Source organism: Vitis riparia, chromosome 14 (assembly GCF_004353265.1).
Source record: "Vitis riparia cultivar Riparia Gloire de Montpellier isolate 1030 chromosome 14, EGFV_Vit.rip_1.0, whole genome shotgun sequence".
NCBI classification, from domain to species: domain Eukaryota; kingdom Viridiplantae; phylum Streptophyta; class Magnoliopsida; order Vitales; family Vitaceae; genus Vitis; species Vitis riparia.
In genome coordinates, this window is record NC_048444.1 from 22,226,599 (window position 1) to 22,249,835 (window position 23,237).

General features: G+C 32.0%; 2 protein-coding genes and 1 pseudogene across 2 annotated transcripts; all 3 read right to left on the reverse strand.

Annotated features, from left to right (window-relative positions):
* Positions 1 to 1,975: 1,975 nt before the first annotated feature.
* Positions 1,976 to 3,654, reverse strand: LOC117930542 (annotated as a pseudogene).
* Positions 3,655 to 11,014: 7,360 nt separating this feature from the next.
* LOC117929584 lies at positions 11,015 to 13,446 on the reverse strand. The gene is made up of 2 exons (XM_034849909.1): positions 12,966 to 13,446; positions 11,015 to 12,067 (listed from the first exon to the last, which is right to left on the reverse strand). The coding sequence occupies exons 1-2, from the start codon at positions 13,304 to 13,306 to the stop codon at positions 11,413 to 11,415; spliced, it is 996 nt and encodes a 331-aa protein (XP_034705800.1). The 5' UTR covers positions 13,307 to 13,446; the 3' UTR covers positions 11,015 to 11,412.
* A 1,116-nt stretch (positions 13,447 to 14,562) lies between these two features.
* LOC117931111 (kinesin-like protein KIN-14U) lies at positions 14,563 to 18,397 on the reverse strand. The gene is made up of 10 exons (XM_034851985.1): positions 17,619 to 18,397; positions 17,457 to 17,540; positions 17,207 to 17,368; positions 17,002 to 17,108; positions 16,730 to 16,914; positions 16,458 to 16,622; positions 16,147 to 16,365; positions 16,035 to 16,072; positions 15,594 to 15,721; positions 14,563 to 15,506 (listed from the first exon to the last, which is right to left on the reverse strand). The coding sequence occupies exons 1-10, from the start codon at positions 17,842 to 17,844 to the stop codon at positions 14,898 to 14,900; spliced, it is 1,923 nt and encodes a 640-aa protein (XP_034707876.1). The 5' UTR covers positions 17,845 to 18,397; the 3' UTR covers positions 14,563 to 14,897.
* Positions 18,398 to 23,237: the final 4,840 nt, after the last annotated feature.

Sequence of the window (23,237 nt, forward strand, 5' to 3'; positions counted from 1 at the left end):
TTCCACGTTTACTTATTTCTTTCTTCTAAAAATTCCAATAATTAAAGTTCAATTATTCAAAGATTCGACTTTCAAACTTAATTTTCAAAATCCCACTATTCACTTTCATCTGTTCAAACATCATTTTTGTCGAAATCCGAGTTTCAAATTAATTTTTAATCTCACAAATCTCACTATTCACTTTCATTCGTTCCAAAATCGTTTTGATTAATTAATAACATTATCCCATATTTACCTATTTATTTTTCTTAAAAAATCTCAATCATTAAAGTCTAATTCTTCAAAATTCTGATTTTTAAATTTACCTATCTGAAATTCCAATTGTCCTATCTCCGAACTTAAATTTCAGTTCCCAATATTCCGATTGTCGTATTTACCCAGTTACTCATTTGTTATCAACATTATTTTTGTTAACATTTTATTTCTTCACTTCTAAAAAGTCCGCCTTCAAATGATTTTCGAGATTTCCAATTTTCATAAATCAATTTTCATAATTTCTACTCCTCAAATAACTTACGATTCTGATTTCTTTCAAAATTTAACTCCCAAAGTCTCAATTTTCGCAACTTTAATCTTTCTTTAAGATCCCGAACCCTCAAATCGTTTTCAAAATTCCAACCTCTTTCATATTCAATTTCTAAAATTCTCATTTTCACATTCAACCTCTAAAAGTCTGATCTTTAAATAAACTTTAAAACTCCAATTTTCTAGTGATCTTCGAGATTCCAATTTTTCAATTAAATTTCAAAAGTCTAATTTTCTCTGAAATAGTTTTAATTTCGCTCTGGTTTTCAAACGATCTTCTGTTCCTCTTGATTTTAATAAGCGTGAACGAATTTTTCATAATTCCAGAACAATGGAATCTCTAACATTAGGTCATGCTAAATAAATGGGCTTTGGTGGGGGCCCAACATGGGTGACTTTATGATTGATTGATTGATTGTTTGCTTTGATTATTATACGTGATTGATTTACCCTACTCTCTGACATGCATGCGATTATTCCTAAATTGTGCACTAACCCTCTCTATTGATAGCGCATGGTGGCTCGTCGCCCAGGTATGTACCCATTTTCCCTCTAATCATTGTCTATGCATGTCTCGACTTTTATGTGTGCATGATCATTCAGGATATTCATTGATTTGCTCGTCAATTGCCACGTCAGCTTCATTTTATTAGTAGAGACCCGACTTTAGGGACTTAGAGGGGTGCTATGGTCTTTTACCGTACCTTCCCGATAAGTAACCTAACCCCCGAGCCCGATCCGGTCTTTCGTAGATCACCTTTTCCAAAATAAGGAGTCGCACTTAGGGTTTTCTTTCTTATTTTGTTTACCCTTTTTAAAAATAAAACAAAAATAAGTGGCAAGTCCAAGTCATTTTCTTAATCAATAAAAATCATTTTTCAAACTAAAAATCGAGCTCACCATCGAGTGAAAATCGCATGAGCCAAAATGCGAGGTCCACAATATTAAAAGAAAAAAGAAAAAAAGGAAATATCTCCTAAAATTGGGAATGGAGAATATAGTTCCCAATTAATTACCAATTAGGTCATGTTTGGTTTCAGAAAAGTAATAAGGGAAGAGAAAAAATATTAAGAAAAATAATTCTCTCATAAGGGAAATAATTTTCTCATATTTGGGTTCACCATAAAAAAATATAAAATAAAAAATCAAATATAATGAAAATTAGTTCAAATTTTATACATTTTAAAATTATTTAATCCTTATATAATAAAAGAAAATTAAGTAAAATAAATTTAAAAAAACATATAAAAATAATTTATTAACATTGAATTTATTTTTTATTTTCATCCATATTTTTCTTTTCTTTCACTTTTGATCTCCACTTTTTTTTCCCTTATATTTTCTTTCAAATTTTACAAATACCAAACATAGCCTAAAATAAAAGAAAAATCCTTATGTTTATATTACACAAAAGTCCTCACATATTAACATCATCGTCTCATGGGCCTTTTCAGATTCTCTTACTCAGTTCGTCTTGTGCCATGCATCTCTCCTTTCGTTCTTCTCTTTGACGCTTTCTCTACACCTGCTCCTCCTTGACGTTCGCCGCTTCAAATCTTTTCCTCTTCTCCGTTTCTTTCAGCTTCTGCTTCTTCATCTGTGAAACATCAAACTCAGAAATCATTACCTCTATTGACAAACTAAAAACAAACACAAAGAAATGTCAAATTTAACAATTGTACCTTCTCATTTCTAATCATCTGAAGGTGTTGGACAAGAGCATGGACTTTTCGCTCATGGGGTTCCATAACAACAGCTCTTCGGTTCTCCAAAAGAGGCTTTGTGATGTCTCACATCGGATAAGGGAGAAAGTTCCTAGCGTTATATATGTAGAGGCTCCTCTTAACCAAGTAGACGTGTTTTAAAGCCGTGAGGGCCCTTTTGGGTCCAAAGTGGACAATATCTACACGATTCGGAGTGAGCCATTACAAATGGTATTAGAGCCGATCCTCGACCCTGGTGTGGGGGTTTGTTTGGCCCCGTAAGGGGTGTTTGTCTGTTTGATCTCACAATCCCGTGGGACACAACGAGGATGTTGTATCTGCATGGGAGGGTGTTTGTGATGTCTCACATCGGATATGGGAGAAAGTTCCTAGCACTGTATATATAGAGGCTCATCTTAACCAAGTAGACGTGTTTTAAAGCCGTGAGGATCCTTTTGGATCCAAAGCGGACAATATCTACACGGTTGGGAGCTACTTGAGCTTGGAATATCTTTGGGCTTTGAAGCCAAGGGAAGAGCTGCTTGTAATGACTTGGGGATAACCAAGGGGTTGAACTTCCTTGCCTTCATTTCAATTGGCTGGTATACCAAACAATAAGCAAGCAAAAAAATGAATCAAAAAACAATCTCCTAGAGAGATGGAAAATTTTAAACAATATCATGTCCTGAGAGCATCAGAAATTTTACCCTGTAGAGTGAATCTTTGTTAACAGGAATGGAAAGATTGTTCTCTCTCCTTAATTCAGCCACAGTTTTCATTCCTTGCCAGGTCTGCTCACAGGGTTACAGGCTGTTGTCAATGGATTGAAGAAGCGAGGGACTTCAACTTCAGTCCATGCACGCAAGAAAACCAGGTCACTCACCAATATTCTGTCCTCGAATGTGCACCTGGCAATCCCTTCTCTAGGAAGTCCTCCTTTCTTTTTGGGTTGGTTACCAAACTCTTCTTTTGCAGCCTACCAAGATTATTGACATTAAATTCAAACTACCAATAAACCTTTCAGTGGCAGAGAAAAAGCACAAACTTCTTGGAATGCCCATATTTTTTTCAGTTGGGAAAAAAATCCCCAATAATATTACATGCTAAACAATGGCGCACAAAGAAAAATAATTGTAATTGTGCTTCCAATAGAACCAGGCAAAAGTAAAAAATGAAGAATGTATTGTTTCTAAGATGCGTACCTTCTTCACCTGTCCCTTGATACCACTAGCAATCTGGACTGCTACACTTTCAAACCTAGCTATTTCAAGATCTGAAGTAAACATGTTCTTTATAAGTGTCGTCTTCTTGAAATTTTTGCACCAACTAGCTTGATCTTCTTTACTAAGCGTGGTGCATGATTGAACTCTAAGACAATTGCAGTGGCAATGATCCTAAATGTTGTATGAGAAGGAACAATATTCATTGGTAAAAGAAAAGCCAGAAAAAGGAAAAAGGACTACAGAACCCAGTAGAAAATATTCATTGACAACAAAAACAAAAGAAATAAAAGAAACCACCTGCAACAATATCATGTATAAGACTTTAAGGATCTTCCCATATGCTGAAATTCCAAAGAGAGGTCCTTTGATTGTGGTTCAATGTTTTTAAAATCAATAGCTCAAACAAATTCAAATAGTGAAAATTGATACAAAAAAAAAAAAAATCAGGTGGTTTTTTGGAAGATCTTTAAATGGTTTGTTTTGTATTTATTTATTTTTCCATGGACTATAATTGGTATGTTTTAAACCGAGGGAATGAACGAGTTTTGAAGTTAACCAATATATACATTGTCTTTCTTGAATTTGTTTTACAAATCTGGCAACTTACAATGTCATATTAACATGTTTACATTGCAAAAGAAAATATTTAAAATAAATTTCTTTTTAAAAAAATTATGGACTATATAATAAAAAATATTATCAAAATTTTTTATAAAAAAAATTTAAATGCTAATTTCTTTATGTTCAAATACTTAAATTTAATGACTTCAATAGAAAAACTCATGTGCACGCACGTGAGAACTGACTAGTTATTATAAAGGAAAAAGATGTGAATTGTAAGTACAATACTTATATAAATATACTAAAAAGTACACTACATTATCTCAAGAAGTTCTAGAGAATAATTTTACTATTAAATATGTTTTTTATATTATCTATAAATAAATTTGAGATTGTTAATAATATGGGATCTACGCATGATGATAAGTACATTTAATCATTAATGTATATCTTGTGTCCAAAAAAAAAAAATGTTTTTCACTTTTGAACAATCACCCTGACTATTTAATACAGTTTTACTTATAAAAAGTCAAGATAAATATAATTTTATTATTTACTTGAAATGGAATTGCAAATGATAAGTCCAATTGAATGTTAAAATATTCATCAAAATAATATAATAAATTATGCAATATTATTCTAGTTTATTATTTTGTATTAATCATAAATTATTTGTATTATCAATCAACATGGTATATTTAATAAATTTGTCATTTTTTTGTTACTCCTTTAGTTACTTGGGTCTAAAAAAAGGGGGAAAGTGAAAAAAGTGAAAAATAAAAGGAATATATATATATAATTTTTCTTATTTTATTATAAGAAATTAAATTATTTGAAATACATTTTTTTTTAAAAAAAAATTGAGATTTTTAGAGAACCTGATAAAAAAATAATAATTTTCAATATTTTGTAAATAAAAACCACATCTTAAGGTTATTATATCGTTTTACATATGTAACATACAATTAAAAAACTTTATTGCCCTAATAAAATGAATCATTATTTTTCACGAGCACTCATCAATTGAATAATATACAAATATTCAATTGAATAACACACAACCATTCGCTATATAATATAGCATGTGAAAAAATTAAACAAAATTAAATTAAAGTATGTTGTAATATATTGTAACATTAGTGTATTTGTATTGTAAGTATAATTCATTTATATCGTACATATATTTTATTACAAAAGTAATAATACTAAAAATGTTTATTCATACACTATTAGTATTAACACATCATATCAGTATATTAACATCTTTCACCCAGTGCATTGAAATTATTTAATAATTTTTGTATATATAAATAAATAAATAAATAACTACTAGTCTCGTGAATTCAAATTAGTACTTTATTTTGTTTCTAAAATGATATATAATATAAGTATGTTATAAAGTATGGCATGATTATACAAAACTATCACTTTTATCAAAAAGTTCAAAATTTTCTCTATTAGCTTTTATTGTTATGTATTGTAATGTAAGTATATTTATATCGTAATTATAATATATTTTTATCGTACTTGTATTTTATAATAAAAGTAATAGTCTTAGAGTCACTTTTTATACCTCATTAATATCCAACATATCATATGTATTATCATTTGATCGATGTATTAAGAAAAAATAAAATTATATTTAAAAATTAAGAAAGAAACATTATGCAAAGGAAAAATATATAGAAAAATCATATAATTTTTTAAATTATTTTATTATAAAAAATAAAAAACGATTAAGCATTCTCCATCATTTTCTTATTCTTTTTAGACAATTTGAATGAAAAATTAAGCATTTTATCTTTCTCGAATTTAATACAAAAACATGATTTATGAATTTAAAATTTAATATATATATAAAAAAAATCATAATTTTTATTGTATAATTATGAAACTTATTTTGACAAATTATACTATCGTTATATATAATAGTCATAAAGGTTAAACCCAAAATTTCAATTTAAATTTGGAATGTCAATAATTACAATAAATGTGGGGTCCACACACCATAAATGTCACGACAAAACAAGTAAATTGCTTCAAATGCTTTGAATTTAAAAGTTTTTAGTTGAATGGCATTTTTAATATTTAAGCCTATTATTGTCTTCCCCAATAATTATCAAAAGATATCACCATTCTCGATCATTATCACACCCAACCCATACTATATGGTAATTGTCACACCCCTGAAAATCCCTCTAAATTTTTACCTGAGTGTGCGGTGTTAAAAACCCTTCCTTAGCCAACCTTTCCCTTAAGCCTTATAAAAACAGCGTAATCAAGCCAAAACAATTATGGGAATGCTTCCCAACTTGTATTATTCCAATCGACTATAAGATACAAAACTTTTTTCAAAGTGTCTCAACACTTTGCAAGATTCAAAGGATTGCAATGCTTTACACCCTAAGCATTCAATAACTTTCTCACCATTTGTCTCTTATATGCAGAAGGGTTTTTATAACACCCAGCTTGCAGTTTCCTTTCAAATTTCAAACCAAGGGAGCCTGTCGGTGGTTATGTAACCACCCATAACCACTCAACTATAGACACTCCTCTGAACCGAGGTGTCCCTTCACACCAACCACTAGCTTCTCAACTGCCTGTCAATTCCCTATTGCTAAGTCTAAATGTTACCATCTCATGTGTTGCACTGATCAACCTATTGTCACTAGCTTGTTGTTGTTCCTTCAAGTCATTTCTCATAAAGTTGTTGATGAGTCCCCTTAACAACATGTCTCCTCCCCATAAAGTGCCTCATGTGATCAACTGTCCATCAAGATGTCTCTAACCAAGGCTCTCTAAACCAACAACGTGAATCAACCAATTGATCAAGTGCATCTGGTGCATTAGTGTGTCTTTCTCACACTAGTGTTTGAGTTTGTGCCCATGGCCTATGGCATGTGTCAAGCTCCCTCTGTTAATCAAGGCTCACTATTGCCTTGCCCATGCTATGCACCACCAATCTTGTTCGTTGCCTTAGAGCTTCCTATCTAACCACTGATCCACAACATCGAGCCATGGCATTGCGCCCATGGCTGTTCCATCCTCATGCATAGGGCATTATGCCCCTGTGCCATGCATAAGCATCACGAGTCTAAGTCAGTTGCATGTCTAATGCCCCATTAAGTCATGACATGGCACCCATGGCTTCTCCAACCAACTCAATGCACAAGTCTTTAGGAGCCCTCATGCTAGTGCGGAGAGGAGGTAGGTCGCATTAGGCCCTGTGCCATTGCCACCACGGGGTGCACGCCACACATGTCGTGAAACCCATGTGTGTGTGCTTGTGTGTCATCCACAAAGATAAAAATATCGCTAATCACGGATATATCAGTATTTCGATTTTACGGATATATCGGATATTTTGACATAAAATATCGATAGACCTAAAATTGATCGAAACTTATAAAAATATAAAATAAAGCTTTTAGAAATGAAATTAAAAGTGTAATAGACATTTTAAAGTTGTTTTATTGAATAAATTAATATATATGTGTGTATATATATATAAAAAATATTGTACATGTCAATAAAAAAATATAATTTTGATAAGTATTTATTGATTATTAAATTATATCAAATATTATTTGATGATTATATTATGATATTTGATTATAATATATTTCGATGGATATTTTGACACAAAATATCGGTAGACATAAAATTGATCAAAACTTATAAAAATATCAAATGGAACTCTTAGAAATGAAATTAAAAGTATAATAGACATTTTAAAGTTATATATATATATATATATATATATATATATATATATATATATATATATATTGTGTGTAAAAAATATAAATTTGTTAAGTGTACATTGATTATTAAATTATATCAAATATTATTTGATGATAATATTATGATATATGATTATAATATGTTTAATTTTAAAATCTATTTAATATTAAAATTATGATACACTATGAAGAAAATTATGATATATTTTACTAATCAATTAAATGAAAATTTTTCATTCAATTATAAAATAGTTATAATTAGTTTGTTCTTTAAAGTGTTTTTTTTTTAATATTTTGTTTATATCCTAACTTTTGATATATATTTGTTTAGTGCATATTATATACCAAAGGGTGAGCTTGCCTTAGTGGTGCTTGAGATAAATGCTAAATATTTTGTTGGGGGTTCAAATCCCCCAACAGCAGCAAGAAAATAGCTCAATTTTGAGCCATGTGTCCTAAGCAGGCAAGGTCATGTCATGGTGCCCTCTTAGTCACATAGGTTTGGCCTTCCATCTGCATCATGCGCTAAGTGTACGCAAGCACAGGACGGATGCGCACGTGGGCATGGGACAGATGCGTGTGTTGTGCTTGTCTGATGTAATACACACATGGCCTGGCCTAGTACGGTGCCAGTCTCCTCATTTCACTTCCTGGGCTTGAACCACCAAATCTCCTCCTCTCCCATATTATAAAAACAGTTTTTCTGTTATGATTTTTTCTTAATAGTTATATTATAAGGTTAAACAACTCAAATTTTCTAAATCTATTTAATAAAAATATAAAAAATAATTGTTGTAATATTTTCTTATGAAATCTTTATAATAAAAAACATAATAAATTTACTTATTTTAATTGTTGAAAATAATTTGTGATTAATTATTATATTATTTATATGTATTAGTATTAATATTATTTTTATTTGATATGTTATTTATAATGATAATAATAATTAGAAAATACAAAGTAAGAAAATGTTTGATTTTAAAGTGAAAAGTGTGATCGTATATTTGACTTTTTGTATTTTAAGACATTTAAAGACCTATCAAAGTAAATGATCCTTCAAGGTTACTATCACACCCAACCCACCTTATATGGTGATTTTCCCATGAAATAATGTTATGACTCATAATTGTTTCCAAGAATTTGAATTTGGCCCATTTGCCAACTGGCCCGAACCGAGCTAACTTTTTTAGTCTAAGCCTAACCCCTGGACTAGCCCAATCCGAACCAAACAGTAAAGCCCAAGAATTTATGCTTAATGTATAACAGTTATTATCACACCCAACCCACCCTATATGGTAATTTTTCCATGACACTATGTCATGACTCGTAATTGTTTCCAAGAATGCGAATTTGGCCCATTTGCCTACTGGCCTGGACCGAACTAACTTTTTAAGTCTAAGCCTAACCCCTTGACTAGCCCAATCCGAGATAAACAGTTAAGCCCAATAATTTATGCTTAATGTATAAATTGTTTGGTAAAACTTAATAATAATTTTTATATTAAACTGATTTACCAAAACACCTCTTAAAAACAATTTTATTTAAAATCGATTTAAGTCATTAAATAATAAATATCAAGCCTTACTTAACACCCATTAAATCCTTTCAAAAAAAGAACATCAAAGGTGATAAAAGAAAGAGGAATACAAAAAATAAATTACTAATAAAAAGAGGAATAAGAAATGTGAGAAAAGTATTATTTTTTCAATTATTTATTTACTTAAATAAATAAATAGATCATGTTGATAGATTATATCCATATTGTATTAAAACTCGGATCTTCCACTAAATAAATGGATCCTCATACATCATAAAATCCGATTATTTAGAATTAGATCTTATCTCCTCAACATGATATTTATGACTTAATTAATATATTTATTCAAATCAAAATTTAAATGAATCAATTAAATAAGTTATGATTATAATCACTTTAATCAACACCATTCTTAAATAGATTAATTCAAATCATATTTATGTTACCGGTTTTCATATGAATTTGATCTAAACACAATTATACTCAACTCAAATCCAAAAAACACGTAAGCTCAGAAGAATGAGAAATGATATCAAAAAATTAAATAACGAAAATCTTCTATCAACAGCAGGGCAAGGGAATAAATATTCAGCTCTCCAAAAGTTTCAAGCGAAAATAAAAAAAAAATCCCATAGAAGCCGAGGATAACTCGAAGTACAGAGAGGGTTCACATCCTCCACTTGGACAGGAACTGTCCTATAACCTCTCCTCTTAGCCAACAAAGAAAATCCACAGGAACCCATTTTGGTATAGCAAATTCTCTCATAAAATATGACAACTTTCTGGATTTTCCAAAACCTCTAGGCACTGTGAGGTTGTGAGTCAGATGCATACTGCGGAATTAAACAGTTGTGGGGGATCCTTCTTAAGTAGATCCCCGTCCCAGGAAGAATTGTCACCAACTGGCAAGAAGGCAGAAACCGTTGAACTTTGTTCAGAGAATAAATCTTCCCTCAGGATCACCAACTAGTGTACTAGAGCTTTGAAGATAGTAAAATCTAAACCTCACCAAAAGAAACTTAATGGGATGAGCACAAAAGGAATCAGGTTTAGGAAACGGTCAAAGCAAACCCGGGAAGTTGAATGCAGGCATGATCATTACCGGCTAAGTAACAAAGACCTTCAAAATCTCCACTAGTCTACCAAAGGAAATACATGAAAATGAAGATATCAACTGGACGAAAATTCCACTAGAACTAGTTAAGTTAAAGCCTAATTTCACGGATTGATTAACAAATTTCTCTAGCTTGAAGAAAACGTTGCTCCAATGGCTCTAGGAACTAGCAACTTTTGTACTTGTTGAAATCCATTTCTCATGACCAAAAAATCTACTCAACTTTATCTTGTTTATACCCTAGGTACCACCATGTTTACCTTAAATTTGCCTCCAAAGGGAGGTTTCCACAGCAGCAACCCCAGAATATCATACAAACTTCAAATCTGAATCCATTTCTATAAGACTAGTTACCATTAAGAAAACGAGAAACAAACAAACATGTTGATGTTCAGAAAGGTTTGAAGCATCATACAAACACAATCACATCAGCAAGCATATAACTACATTGCAGTCAAAAGCAAATCAATCATATGGTTTTACTAATTGAAAGCAGGCCCCCACCAGAAACAGAACATTAAGTAAATGATTATTTGAACACAATCATTCAAGTTTATTGCAAGCATGTAAAGGAGTTTCCTGTGCAATGATCAACAACAGCAGAGAATGGCAAGATAAAATGTCTGTACTGCAGCTAATTAACAAATTCCAAATATATACTACTCATTACATGGTGTGTCAGTCTCAAATAACACAAAGCCCCCTCATTTGCACTCAATCTCAAATACCTAAATAATAGTTACACAATCATTTTCATGTCAAAAATACAAAGCAGGGCCCCCACTTCCTGCCAGATTTACGATTCATCTAAAAAAATTTGCAAGTGAGTAAGCCTTCTTTCTTCCACGTACAAATATCAACAGAGCATTGAAAATCCAACATTCCAAAAAATGTCACCATACCAACAAAGAGCAACACCATGTGCCCACTTTCAGCTGACAGCTGCATTGCTTGCTTCAAAATCGCTAATAACTAAACCCAAAAAGACTAAATTGAAAGAACTCTAAGCTTTTGACCTCCTGAACTCAAACCAAATCTCATAATGATTGAAGAGTAAACTATCATGTGTATGCTTGGCAACATACTCAAGTCCTAAACTTGTAAGCCTCTTTGTGCACTCCTCTCCTCCCAAACGCGAGCAGAACTTTATATTATGTGATACAAAGATCCGACCTTCATAAGGTTTCAATTTATTTGCTAGCCTCTCCAATCCAACCCAAACAAGCTTATCAGGCATATGAAGAAATACAGCACTAGCATATATCAAATCATACACAACTCCAGATCCAAACCTGCTAAAATCCATATCTTCACCTCTCACAATCAGAGGACGCTTGTACAACAGGCCTTGGGAAGGAAGCTCATACCTGAATGCAGCCATTAGGGAAAGCTCATCCCTCTCTAGACAGTGGTAGTGCTCAGGGTTCAGGTATCGAATGAAATGCAAGCCAACACGAAGTGTCCCACACCCAATCTCGAGGACACGGGAGTCAGGACTGAGGTGTACCGACTCAGCAATGAACTCAAACACATCTCGGCCACCTGCCCAGGGCTCACCATAGTTGCTATGGTGCTCTTCTACAAGTAGCTCACCAGGACATGGGAGTGCCGTATGGTTGCCCTCTTCAGGTTCTTCATAGTGAGATATGCCTTTGAATCTAGATATTTTAGGAAATTAAGTCATGATTCAAAGCAAATATGTGATAAATGTGCAGAAATTTGGGTTTGCAAGTTGAAAATTAAAAAGAAGAAGAGAAATGGAACCCAATCACAGTTCAAAAACAAAATTAGTGTCATTTAGCAACTAAAACTGGAAGAGAAAAAAGAAAAAGGGAAAAAGTGGATCTGCTAATTTCAGTTGTTTTTTATTCGCAGACACAAAAATCATCTCAACCAAGCAAAAGCGTTGTGACAGATCACAATTGTGTACAGTTATTAATTTTCTCTACTTCCTGAATTCCAATTACTTCATTTTCTTTTCCCAGGTTTGTCATCATCCAAAGAGACCCTATACGATACCAAATTGTAACTCGAGCAATAGATAGATAGGTCGATAAAGTTATGGTTTTTGTTTTCAATTTTTTCATGTTTGTGTGCAAAGAAATGAAGAGATCAACTTATCCAAGCCAAATTGCTGCATTAAGTTAAACTGAGTGAAATTATATACTTTTGCTCTTCCTAAATTCTAGTTCCTTCCTTTTTCTTTTCCTCGCATTTCTCAGGAACCAAACAGACACTCTGTGAGAGAGATACACTAACCGGAATACACACTAACAAATTTTCCTTTTTTATTTTTATTTTTCGTTTTTCTATGGGGAGGAAAATCTCAGTAAAGTCAAGCTAAATTGTTTTATTGGGTTAGGTTAAATGAACTCGCTGGTTTTCTCCCAAAATATTCAAGATTCAAATCATAGTTTTTCTTTCCTATTGTTTTGGTATACCTGCCCCAAAACCAAATGAAACCCTATGTCATAACACCAGGCAGTACAGATACAAATACAGAAACAAACACGCATATACGAAGAGATGAGAGAGTGAGTGAGTGAGAGAGATTACTCAATGAGATCTTGGAGCTGCTGCTGGCGAGTGCGAGGATTGATGCCCTTACGCAGCACATTGTCCTGCATTCTCAAACCATTCACTTTGATCTGACCTTTCACCCACTCCACATCCTCCGAACTCGTCGATATCCGACCCTCAAATGCCCCACTGCCGCCGCGGCCACCACCACCACCACCATCACCGACATCGCTGCCGACGGAGGAAGGAGCGGGGGGGATGGGGCAAGAGCAGGAGTAGAGGGAGGAGAGGAGGAGGAAGAGGAATACGGCGGCGACAGAGATGGAAAGAACGAGAACTGTAACAGTGCTCACCCCTCCCTTCGATGATAAAGCCATGTCTTCGTCACTCCCAATTCAGATCTCCCTCACATCTGTGTTTCGTGGACTAGTGTTTTCCCAAACGACGTCGTTTTGGGATTCGGGGGACCATGTTTTCTTTGTTTATCGGGGAGGAGATGGGCCGGTGAATCATTGTTGCTTCGAATGTCGCAAGGGTGAAATAGAAAATCTGCGAGAAGGGTTATTATGCGGGAGAGCTCATGGGACTTATCATGTGCTCTACGTTCACACCGCTCATCTATAGCCTGAAATTATTTTTAGCTGCAAGAGCCACCGACGGTCCAAATGGCCTCCAACCACGAAAAGAAATATCATATGCAAATTATCATTTGACTTACAATAAGGAATAAGTATGTCTCCAACACTCTTAATAAAAATAATTATAAAATAGAAATCTTTAAAAATAATTCAAATTGCATGTAATCATCGGATCAAATATAATATCTAAAATAGTCAAAGTAGTACAAAAAATGCATAAAATGTTAATAATTTGATAAAGGTAAAAAAAAAAAATAGATATAATGATAAATTAATTTGATATAAAATTATAATTTAATTTTGATATGAATAGAAAACTCAAGAATCAAATGATAGGCTTCACTATAAACTACAACATAAAGTCCTTAACGATTGAGGGTTTATTTGGTAATATTTTTAAAATCAATTTTTTGTTTTATATAGAACAAAAAACCATGAAAATATAGTTAGCAACTAAAAATTATTTTCTATTTTTTATTCTTAAGAATAGAAAATAAGGTATTTTTATAAAACATATTATAATTGTTTTTACTTTTTGAGAACTGTTTTAAAAAATGATTATACAAACTTGTACAACGATTAAAAATAAAACACTAGATATAAAATTAGTTTTAAAAATAGGTTAAAAACATTTTAGATTTTCAAATAGACTTTTGTTTTACAAAATATCAAATAACAATTTTTTTCAAACAGAGTTTTGTTTTACAAAATATCAAATAACAATTTTTAAAAATTGTTTTTTAGAACTGTTTTAAAAAACAGTTACCAAAGGCAAGTCTCTATCTGTCCTTTGCTTTAAGTTCACTGGGAACACAAGCCAAGGAAAAGGCAACAATTTTATGGGAAAAACAGAGGAATGAAATCAATAGGGTCAGAGAACCTTGAGAAAGGTGAATAAGCAAAATAATGAACTGTGAAAAGCAAAGACATATACCAGACTAAAAAGATAACTTTTTGAGTTACATAATTTCAGGATGTATATAATGAGAATCTCAAAAATAAAGGAAGCCAATGTTTTTTCATATATGTTTCAATAACATGATGTCAACAAACCTATAGGCCCTATGTGGGCTACAAGACAAGGATCATGTAAATGAACAATTGACAGATCCCAAAAAGCCTAAACAAACCATGAGAGTTAAAGGGATCATGTAAACAAATAATTAACAGATCCCAACAAGCCTAAAAAAAGAAGAAGAAGAAAAACCACCCCTTTAGAACAATGACACAAAATCAATCATCCTATATAAAAACCACTGTTAATCAAACATGGACAAAAAAACATTGTACAGAAAGCGCGAAATATCATTAACCAGGAGCAATTTACCCTCTAGATAAAATCAGACATCCTTCTTCTGTGACGGGAAAGTGTAACTCTCAAGTTTGGATTGGAAGAAGTGACAATCTTGCTCCGAGGCATGGAGGTTGTCTTAGAATCCAAATCACTGCATTTGGGACTCTCCATGGCAGGAGTATTCGTTTCCCCGTATCTAGATTTTTTATTTGATCTTAAAATGGATTTGAAACGAAGATCTGAATAACTAAGGGACTGGGAACCTGAGAATTGGATTGAGCTTCGAGTCCCAGTTCTTGAACTGTTTGCTCTGCTATCAATTTCTTTTTCTGCAGCACCTAGCCTTTGGCGACTTGCCACGGTGGAATTCATGAATCGAGGCATAGAATTAGAAAATTTTCTTCTAGTCGTTTTCTCAAATGTTAGAGATGCTCTAGAAACTTGTAAAAGATCTCCCTTAGGGCTTGCAGGGGCCTTTCCTTCATCTTCAGGAGGCTGATATGTGGAAGAGAAGAGCCTTTTGTTTTCGTTTAACAAGAACTCAGCCTTTTGTATTTGATTCCTAACTTTCTGACATTCTTCTTCAGCTTCTCTCATCTCTTCTTCAAGCTTGGCAATTCTCTTTTCCTTTTGCTTCTTTAAGTCCTAAATAAATGCATAGAGATCAGTAAGAGCTTTCAACATTCATACTCCAAGGACATTGGTAGCTAGCAAGAAATTGAAGAGGAGTACCTCAGGGAGCTCTTTAGTGGACTCCACTGCTCTTGCTCTCTTTGCAAAGCTCAAGGAATAGGTTGTCTCCCCGACATCTTCTTCAAATGGGCTTACATGCACAAGCATCAAGATCTTTGAACCATCCCCTAAAGCAATCAGATTAAGAAGTATAAGACATTTTGCACTTTAATCCATCGTCTTCTCAACAGTATTATAGAAAACAAATTCATCTTTTGGAATGGAGTCATCACAAAAACTTGATAATTCAAAATTGAGAGAGCCTCCATTTCTCTAAATCAAAGAGTTTTCACCCCTTCAACAAAATAAATTCATTTTAAATGCAATCAGACAAGTAAAACAATTTCAAGTTCTAAGTAAATCAAAGAGGAAAAACTTTAATTTCTCAGTGGCAGCCAAACAGCCCACAACTAAATTAGAACCAAGAATGCAGTGTCATACCAAGGGAATCCTTGAGAATTTGAGTTAGCTTGCTATTTCTGCAACCAAAGAAACAAAACCCAACCAGATTAGAAGTGCAAATCTCAATGGGAACTAGAATGTAAGAACTTACCTATAGGGGACATGACCTCGCTTCCTTCTCAGGGCTGCAATGACATCACCAAGAGCTGAAAGAGAGAGATTTATAGCCCTTCCTTCATCTAGTGTCTGACCAGTGGCACCTGTCTTTAACAATCTTTCACTTCCTCCAAGGTCAACCATCCACAGTTTGCTTACTTCTGCTTTAGCTTCCGAAGCAACCCCACGCCGAAAAATGGTGATCCTCGTTAAGCTAGATATATAGAACTAAACAGATAACGTAATTACCAAATCAAATTAATCCATCAAAGAAGTTGCAAAAGCCTGAGTAAACCTGGAACCCACCAATGAGACCTGCTAGATGCTTCATTCACGTTAGTCCATGAAGTAGATCTAACCCGTCTCCCCTTGGTATACCACCAACTTGCTTTTGTAAAATCAGAAATTGGCACTTCTGAGAGACCCTCAATTTCGACCAATCCCTTTGGATCTGTTTGAATGTTGAGATTGCTGTAGTAGGGTCAACAAAACACAGTACTGCAGTAAGCAACTCAGTTATCCCTCAAATTCATTTCTATTTCTGGGGCTTTAGGAGGTGTAGGAAGAAATATGATTACCATCTTGATATGGTTTCATATGCTCTGGAAAATGATTTGGGAGCCAGCAAATCCCTCAGACTACCCATGTAAACCTCCAACATGCTCATTGAAAAGGTATAAGACGATGATTTATCCAAAGAGGCATTATGGAAGAGCTGAACAAGGGCTCGAGGAGCAATTCCCAGCTGATCATTTGTACCATCCTGAATAATAATTGCATCACAACATTTATCCATAAGAAACAATGCAGTTTCAAATGATATGAGTAAAACAAAATCTTGATCACTAACCATTGTAAATGTCTTGCCAGTGCCAGTTTGACCATAAGCTAATATACATACATTGTGCCCATCCAGTGCCGATCTAAGAATTGGCTCGACCTCAACAAAAACATCTTCTACAGAGTTTTCAAAAGCAGGATAGAGTCTCTTACTACAACTGGAAACAAAATAAGATAATTAAACTTGAGAAAACAGATGGAGATTTGATACCAACCTTGGCTTGCTTCTTGTGGGAACACCTTATCAAAACTGAACTCTTTCCTACTTCCCCCCGATCTAACCACTATCTTCTCCAATTCAGTAGAGATGGGTTGGTGAATTCTTCTCCTATCTGTCAATAGAATTGGTCTAACTCGACAAAACACTCTAATGCTGCCTGCAGGTTAAAGTCAATTCTTCAATAAACACACTTGTATATACAGATGCAAGATAAACCCATGATAAAGCCAGCCATGACCAGCTACCTTTTATATCTAAGATCTTATTCAGTGCTTCTCTTCGCGTCCGGTCCAAAGACCGATGCTGCAACCTCAATCCAGCAATTTCTCCTGCATAGTTAAATTCAGATTCATATTAGGAGCTCGTCAAAATGCTCCACCTTGTGAATTAATGCCAGAAGACGGTACCTTCTAGAGTCGAAATTGTTTGCTCAAGCTCCTGCTTTTCTTGCTCAGGAACAACAGTCACATCAGTATAGAGGGCAGGAACAGGAACCGGATCGCACAATTCAGTACCCGCCGGAAACCCATTAAGGGAATCCGGGTATGATCCTGCTGGGGAAGTTGACTTAAATGACTCCCCCCCATTCTCCAAAGGCTGTGAGATCTGTTCTTTCTCAGTAGAAACGAACATTTCTCAGCTACCGAACAAACCAAAACCACGAACCCCTTTACAGAAACTTCAAAATTCATGCACAAAGAACACTCCTTATACACCCAAAAATCCAAAATGAAGTAGAAATCAAGCTAAATCTACTCTACCAAACAAAAAAAAAATAAAGAAATAACAGCAACTGCAGATCACAACAAACAACGAGCATAGATTTAACAGAGTATCACCACTCTGAAATCTCTCATTTCCTACTAAAAACTCAATGTTACTCGAACCAACCAACCTATAAAACAAACCCTTTCAAGAAACCCCAAGATTCACACACAAACAACACTCTTTACCCAGAAAAAGCAATGTTCAAACAAACCCTAAAAATTTCAAAAACCCTAGAAATTTGAGAAACCCCAAATCAGAAAAAGTGAAAAACAAAACTGGTAATGTTTTGATTTCAATGATTGATCACTCCACATGGACTCTGATTCAGAGGTTTTTTTTTTTTTTTTTTAATTAATAGTTGTTTCACTCAAATACACCAATGAAATAAAAATATGAAGAATCTTGGGTTGCTTCAGATCTAAAAATCAACCTGGAAAGGTTGATTTTTCTGACAGGAGCGTGGGAGGGGCAAAAGTGGAAATAAAAATATATGCTGTATCTAGGGCTTTTCTGGGAATTTTGGAGGGAAAGGAACGGGGAAATGAATCAGCGTCCTAGATTTTGCCACGTCGGGTGGACTCCGTACGTTATTAGCCAGGATATGACGTGGCAAGATCTCAATAGTGTTGTGAGCTGAAATATAGCATAGGGAATTGTAGCTTTTTAACGGAATTTCAGAAAAGACTTGCCGTTAACGTTAAAGGTGCAATAATGGCGGGGACATCAATTTTTTAAAAATTGGAAAATTATATTCATATTTGTTTATTCGAAGCTTCTAGATTATGAAAATTAAAGTCTACGTTCGATTCTCCAACGTTTGATGAAAAAAAAAAGGAGAAAAAAAAAATCTATAATTGTTTTTGTTTTATTATTTATAGAAAAGCTGAAGAAAAAGAATATAAAAAAATTATTTTTCTGACATTTACAAAGAAAGAAAATTTATATTTTTTATTTTATTATATTTTATTGTTTGTGAAAAACTACATACAAATGCACTTTTCTTCATCTCTACTCACATTTATTTATAAATAAATAAAAAATTAATATTTTCTAATTTTAAAATATTTTTTACATGCAAACACAAGAAAAGTAATCTTTATTTGCTAACTATTTTAAAAAATAGTTCGGTATGTTTTGGTAAAATAAAAATCTATTAAAAATATTGAAATATTATTAATTTGTTTTTAATGTTTTTAAAATAATTTTTTATATTTAATGTTTTATTTTTAATAATTCTATATGTTTTTATAATTATTTTTTAAAACATTCATAAAAAAATAAAACAAAACAATTAAAAAAACTATTTTTTAAGAATAAAAAAGAAAAGATAATTTTTTTAATTACTGAACGTGTTTTTATTATGAATGACAATAGAAGGATTAAGAATGAATAATTCTCATCATAAACTTGCTCGTTCCTATTTAATAAAAGTAATTGTCGTCTCTATCCCATTAAAAAAATTAAAAGAGAGAGAATAGGGTTGAAAGAATATGAATTTCACATTCTGTCTCAACTTGTTTAAATTTTTTTTAAAAAAAAATTTAAAATATTTTTAATTACATTAAAATAAATATATTTTCTAAATAATTAAAATATTACAATTTTGATAACTTATTTTATTTAAAAATATTTTTATTTTTATTATTATATATTAAAAATAAAAAAATAAAATTTTTAATTAATTTAATTTTTAAAATTGATTTTATATATAATAAAAGCTAAACAGAAGGCAAGACAATACCTGAATTTATCTTAAGTTTAAAAAAAAAATCTTAAATTTGTCTATAATTCGTTTATTTAATTTTCAATGGGACGAGATCCCTAGGTGTCTTTTCCGTTTGTTTTTTTTTTTGTTCCCAATAACAAAAAAACCATTTTTGAAAACATAATCAAATTTGCTCTTATTATTCTTAAAGGTTTTTAATACTTACCAAAACCCAAATTATCACATATAAATAGCAATCGACATAACATCATTTTTCTACATTCTAAGGAAAACGTGCCCTTTAATATCATTAAAAAAACACACATGTTTTTTTTAATAATTTTTGTCATCACGCTAATTTAATTAGTAAGACAAAGTGGGATTTCCCACTATTTGTCTGTTTGTCGGTTTTATTTAAATAGAATATGTCTTTTGTTACTTTCTATTATTGGTAAATTTTGGATAATAGTTTATTTATGAGTGACAGAAAATTAAACATTTGTAGTAAGTGTGGTGAATTTAAAGCATTTTTGTCCTGCTTTGCGGTCCATGCTAAGGTGGTCAGGTATGACAAACTCGTACTGATTTACAGAAGTTTGGATATTACCCTTTTTATGTTTTATTTTTTGAAATTATGTTGGAGTTGGATTTCAGCGCCTCGATTCCATACAACAAAATGAAAAATGGGAGAATAGTGTCTAGGAGTTAAAACTACTTAAAAATGGTAATTGTTTTTAAAAACTGTTTTAAAAAATAGTTTTTAAGAACAGTTTTTTAAAATTATAAAAAAAAAAAAAAGACAAATATGTAAAGTTTGAAAGTGTGAAAAGTAAAAAAAAAAAAAAAAAAAAAAAGGTAAATAGTGTTTTTTTGTCTTTCACTATGACTCAAAAGTAAACTAGTGGCTCAAATGCAACGTGATGAAAAAGAAAAGAAAGAAAAGAGATTTACCTTCTGCAAACCTCATGCTTCATACAGACAAGTTCAACAACAATTAAATTATACAAATCATTCCCTTCAACATCTAAGTCAACAAACAACAAAAATTTCTAAATTTTTGTTTTCTTTTGCCCCGGAAGGGAAGATAGGAGAAACAGAAACATTAACATCAAAATCCTCAAAAATTTCCTCAACTTTATCATCATCATCATCATTATCATCTTCTAAATCTTTAGAACAACCTTTTATTATTCCAATAAATGCTGCAAAATCAAATATTCAATTAGCTACACCAACAGAAATAATGTTAAAAGAAATACAAATTAGATTAGATAAACTCAATATTAACGGAATTAAGAATCAAATTCAAACTATGACAAAAGGAAAATCAGAAATAAATAAAATAGAAGAACAATTCAAAATGTCTCCTGATTCAATAGAAAAACCTCTTGCAATAGTCAATTCAATTTCATGCTGCAGGTGCCTTAGTAATAGGATTCACTGGTTTACTTAAAGGATGGTAGGATCATTATTTGAGTCAAAATGATAGAGAATACATATTAAACGCAAAAAAGACAATAGTCAAAGAAGAAGGAATATCAGTCCAATCTTATGAAGAAAATGTTGTCGATACATTAATATTTGCAATAACAAAACATTTTATAGGAGATCCAGTTTATTTTCAAGAAAAAACTTCTGAAATCCTTAATAATCTTAGATGCCCAACACTTCAAGATTTCAAGTGGTATAAAGATATGTTTTTGGTCAAAGTTATGACAAGACATGATTGTGGAAGTCATTATTGGAAAGAAAAATTTATATCAGGTTTACCCACTTTATTTGCAGAAAAAGTTAGACAAAGAATAAGAAATATTCATAATGGTAGAATTCCTTATGAGTCATTAATATATGGAGAATTAATTACTATTGTTAATAATGAAGGATTAGCCATTTGTACAGATCTTAAATTAAAAAGTCAAATGAAAAAAGAAAAACAAAATAGTAAAAAAGAATTAGGAAAATTTTGTTCATATTATGGTTATGATACAATAGTTGCTTCTTCAAAAAGAAAAAATAAACAAAATAAAATAAAAGGTAAAAAACCATACATATAGTCAAAATTTCAAAAGAAGTTTGTAAAATCTACTCCTAATAAATCAAAATCTTCAAATAAAACAACTTTAAAAAAGAAAACACCAACATGTTATAAATGTGGAAAAGTAGGACATTACTCAAGAGATTGTCAATTAGAAAACAAGATCAATTCATTAGAAATAAGTGATAAACTTAAAAATCTAATGATAGGATTAATGATTGATAAAGAAAATGAAGAATCAAGTGAAAATTATGACTCTGTTGAAGATAATCAAATACTAATAACACAAGAATTATCAAGTGAGAGTTCAAGAGCTGAGAGAATTGAGAGCTCAAAACAGAGAAAGCTTAGAGAAGTGCAAAAAATTGAGAGTTAAAAAAATTTTCTCTTGTAATTTTCTTCTTTCAGTTTGAGTCATCCCTTTGTTGTCAACCAGCCTGTAATCATCAACTCTCTGTAATCAAGGTATATTTTCAATAAACAAAATTTTCAAATTCAAATATTTGCGTTATTATGTTTAAATTTCTACAATAAATTAGACAGAATTAGACATTAAATATTTCCGTTTTTATGCTTGGAGATCATTAGACATAAAGTTTTTATGCTTGGAGATCATTATACAGAATTAATTATTGCGTGCATGAACTGTTGTATGTTGTGCATGAATTAATTATTGCATGCATGAACTGTTGTATGTCCTGTTTAATTTCTTTGACCAAACTAGTATGATGCTCAGTCCATGCAGGTGCATTTTTTCTAAGTCTTTTGTATAAGGGTTCACAAATGATTTTAGTCTTTTGTATAAGAGTTCACAAATGATTCTCAAATCTTTGAAGTAATCAGAAACATAATTTAAACAACCTAGAAATCTTTGCAATTGTTTTTTGTCTTTTATTTCATTAGGAAATTTATCAGCAAATTCTATTGACATACAACTGTTCATGCACGCAATAATTAATTATGTCTAATGATCTCCAAGTATAAAAACTTTCCGTCTAATGATCTCCAAGCATAAAAACGGAAATATTTAATGTCTAATTTTGTCTAATTTATTGCAGAAATTTAAACATAATAACGCAGATATTTGAATCTGAAAATTTTGTTTATTGAAAATATACATTGATTACAGAGAGTTGATGATTACAGGCTGGTTGACAGCAGAGGGATGACTCAAACTGAAAGAAAAAAATTACAAGAGAAAATTTTTTGAACTCTCAATTTTTTGCACTTCTCTAAGCTTTCTCTGTTCTGAGCTCTCAATTCTCTCAGCTCTTGAACTCTACCTCTTGAAGATAGTTGAGGCTCCATTTATAGGCGAGGCTTCGAACTTCAAGAGAACATTTGAGTCTTCGATTTTGAAAAATTTTGAATTCTCTTCCACGTGTATGAAGCATGAGGTTTGCAGAAGGTAAATCTCATTTCTTTCTTTTCTTTTTCATCACGTTGCATTTGAGTCACTAGTTTACTTTTGAGTCATAGTAAAAGACAAAAAACACTATTCAAAAAACGCTATTTTCC

Bases quoted from the DNA above. Each gene is read 5' to 3' on its own strand.
- LOC117929584 (XM_034849909.1), bottom strand. From the start codon at position 13,306: ATGGCTTTATCATCGAAGGGAGGGGTGAGCACTGTTACAGTTCTCGTT. The intron at 12,068-12,965 runs GTAATCTCTCTC...TAAAATATCTAG, and splicing joins CAGCTCCAAGATCTCATTGA to ATTCAAAGGCATATCTCACT.
- LOC117931111 (XM_034851985.1), bottom strand. From the start codon at position 17,844: ATGTTCGTTTCTACTGAGAAAGAACAGATCTCACAGCCTTTGGAGAAT. The intron at 17,109-17,206 runs GTTGGTATCAAA...AAAACTCTGTAG, and splicing joins CCCACAAGAAGCAAGCCAAG to AAGATGTTTTTGTTGAGGTC. The intron at 16,623-16,729 runs GTAATCATATTT...ACCCTACTACAG, and splicing joins TATGAAACCATATCAAGATG to CAATCTCAACATTCAAACAG.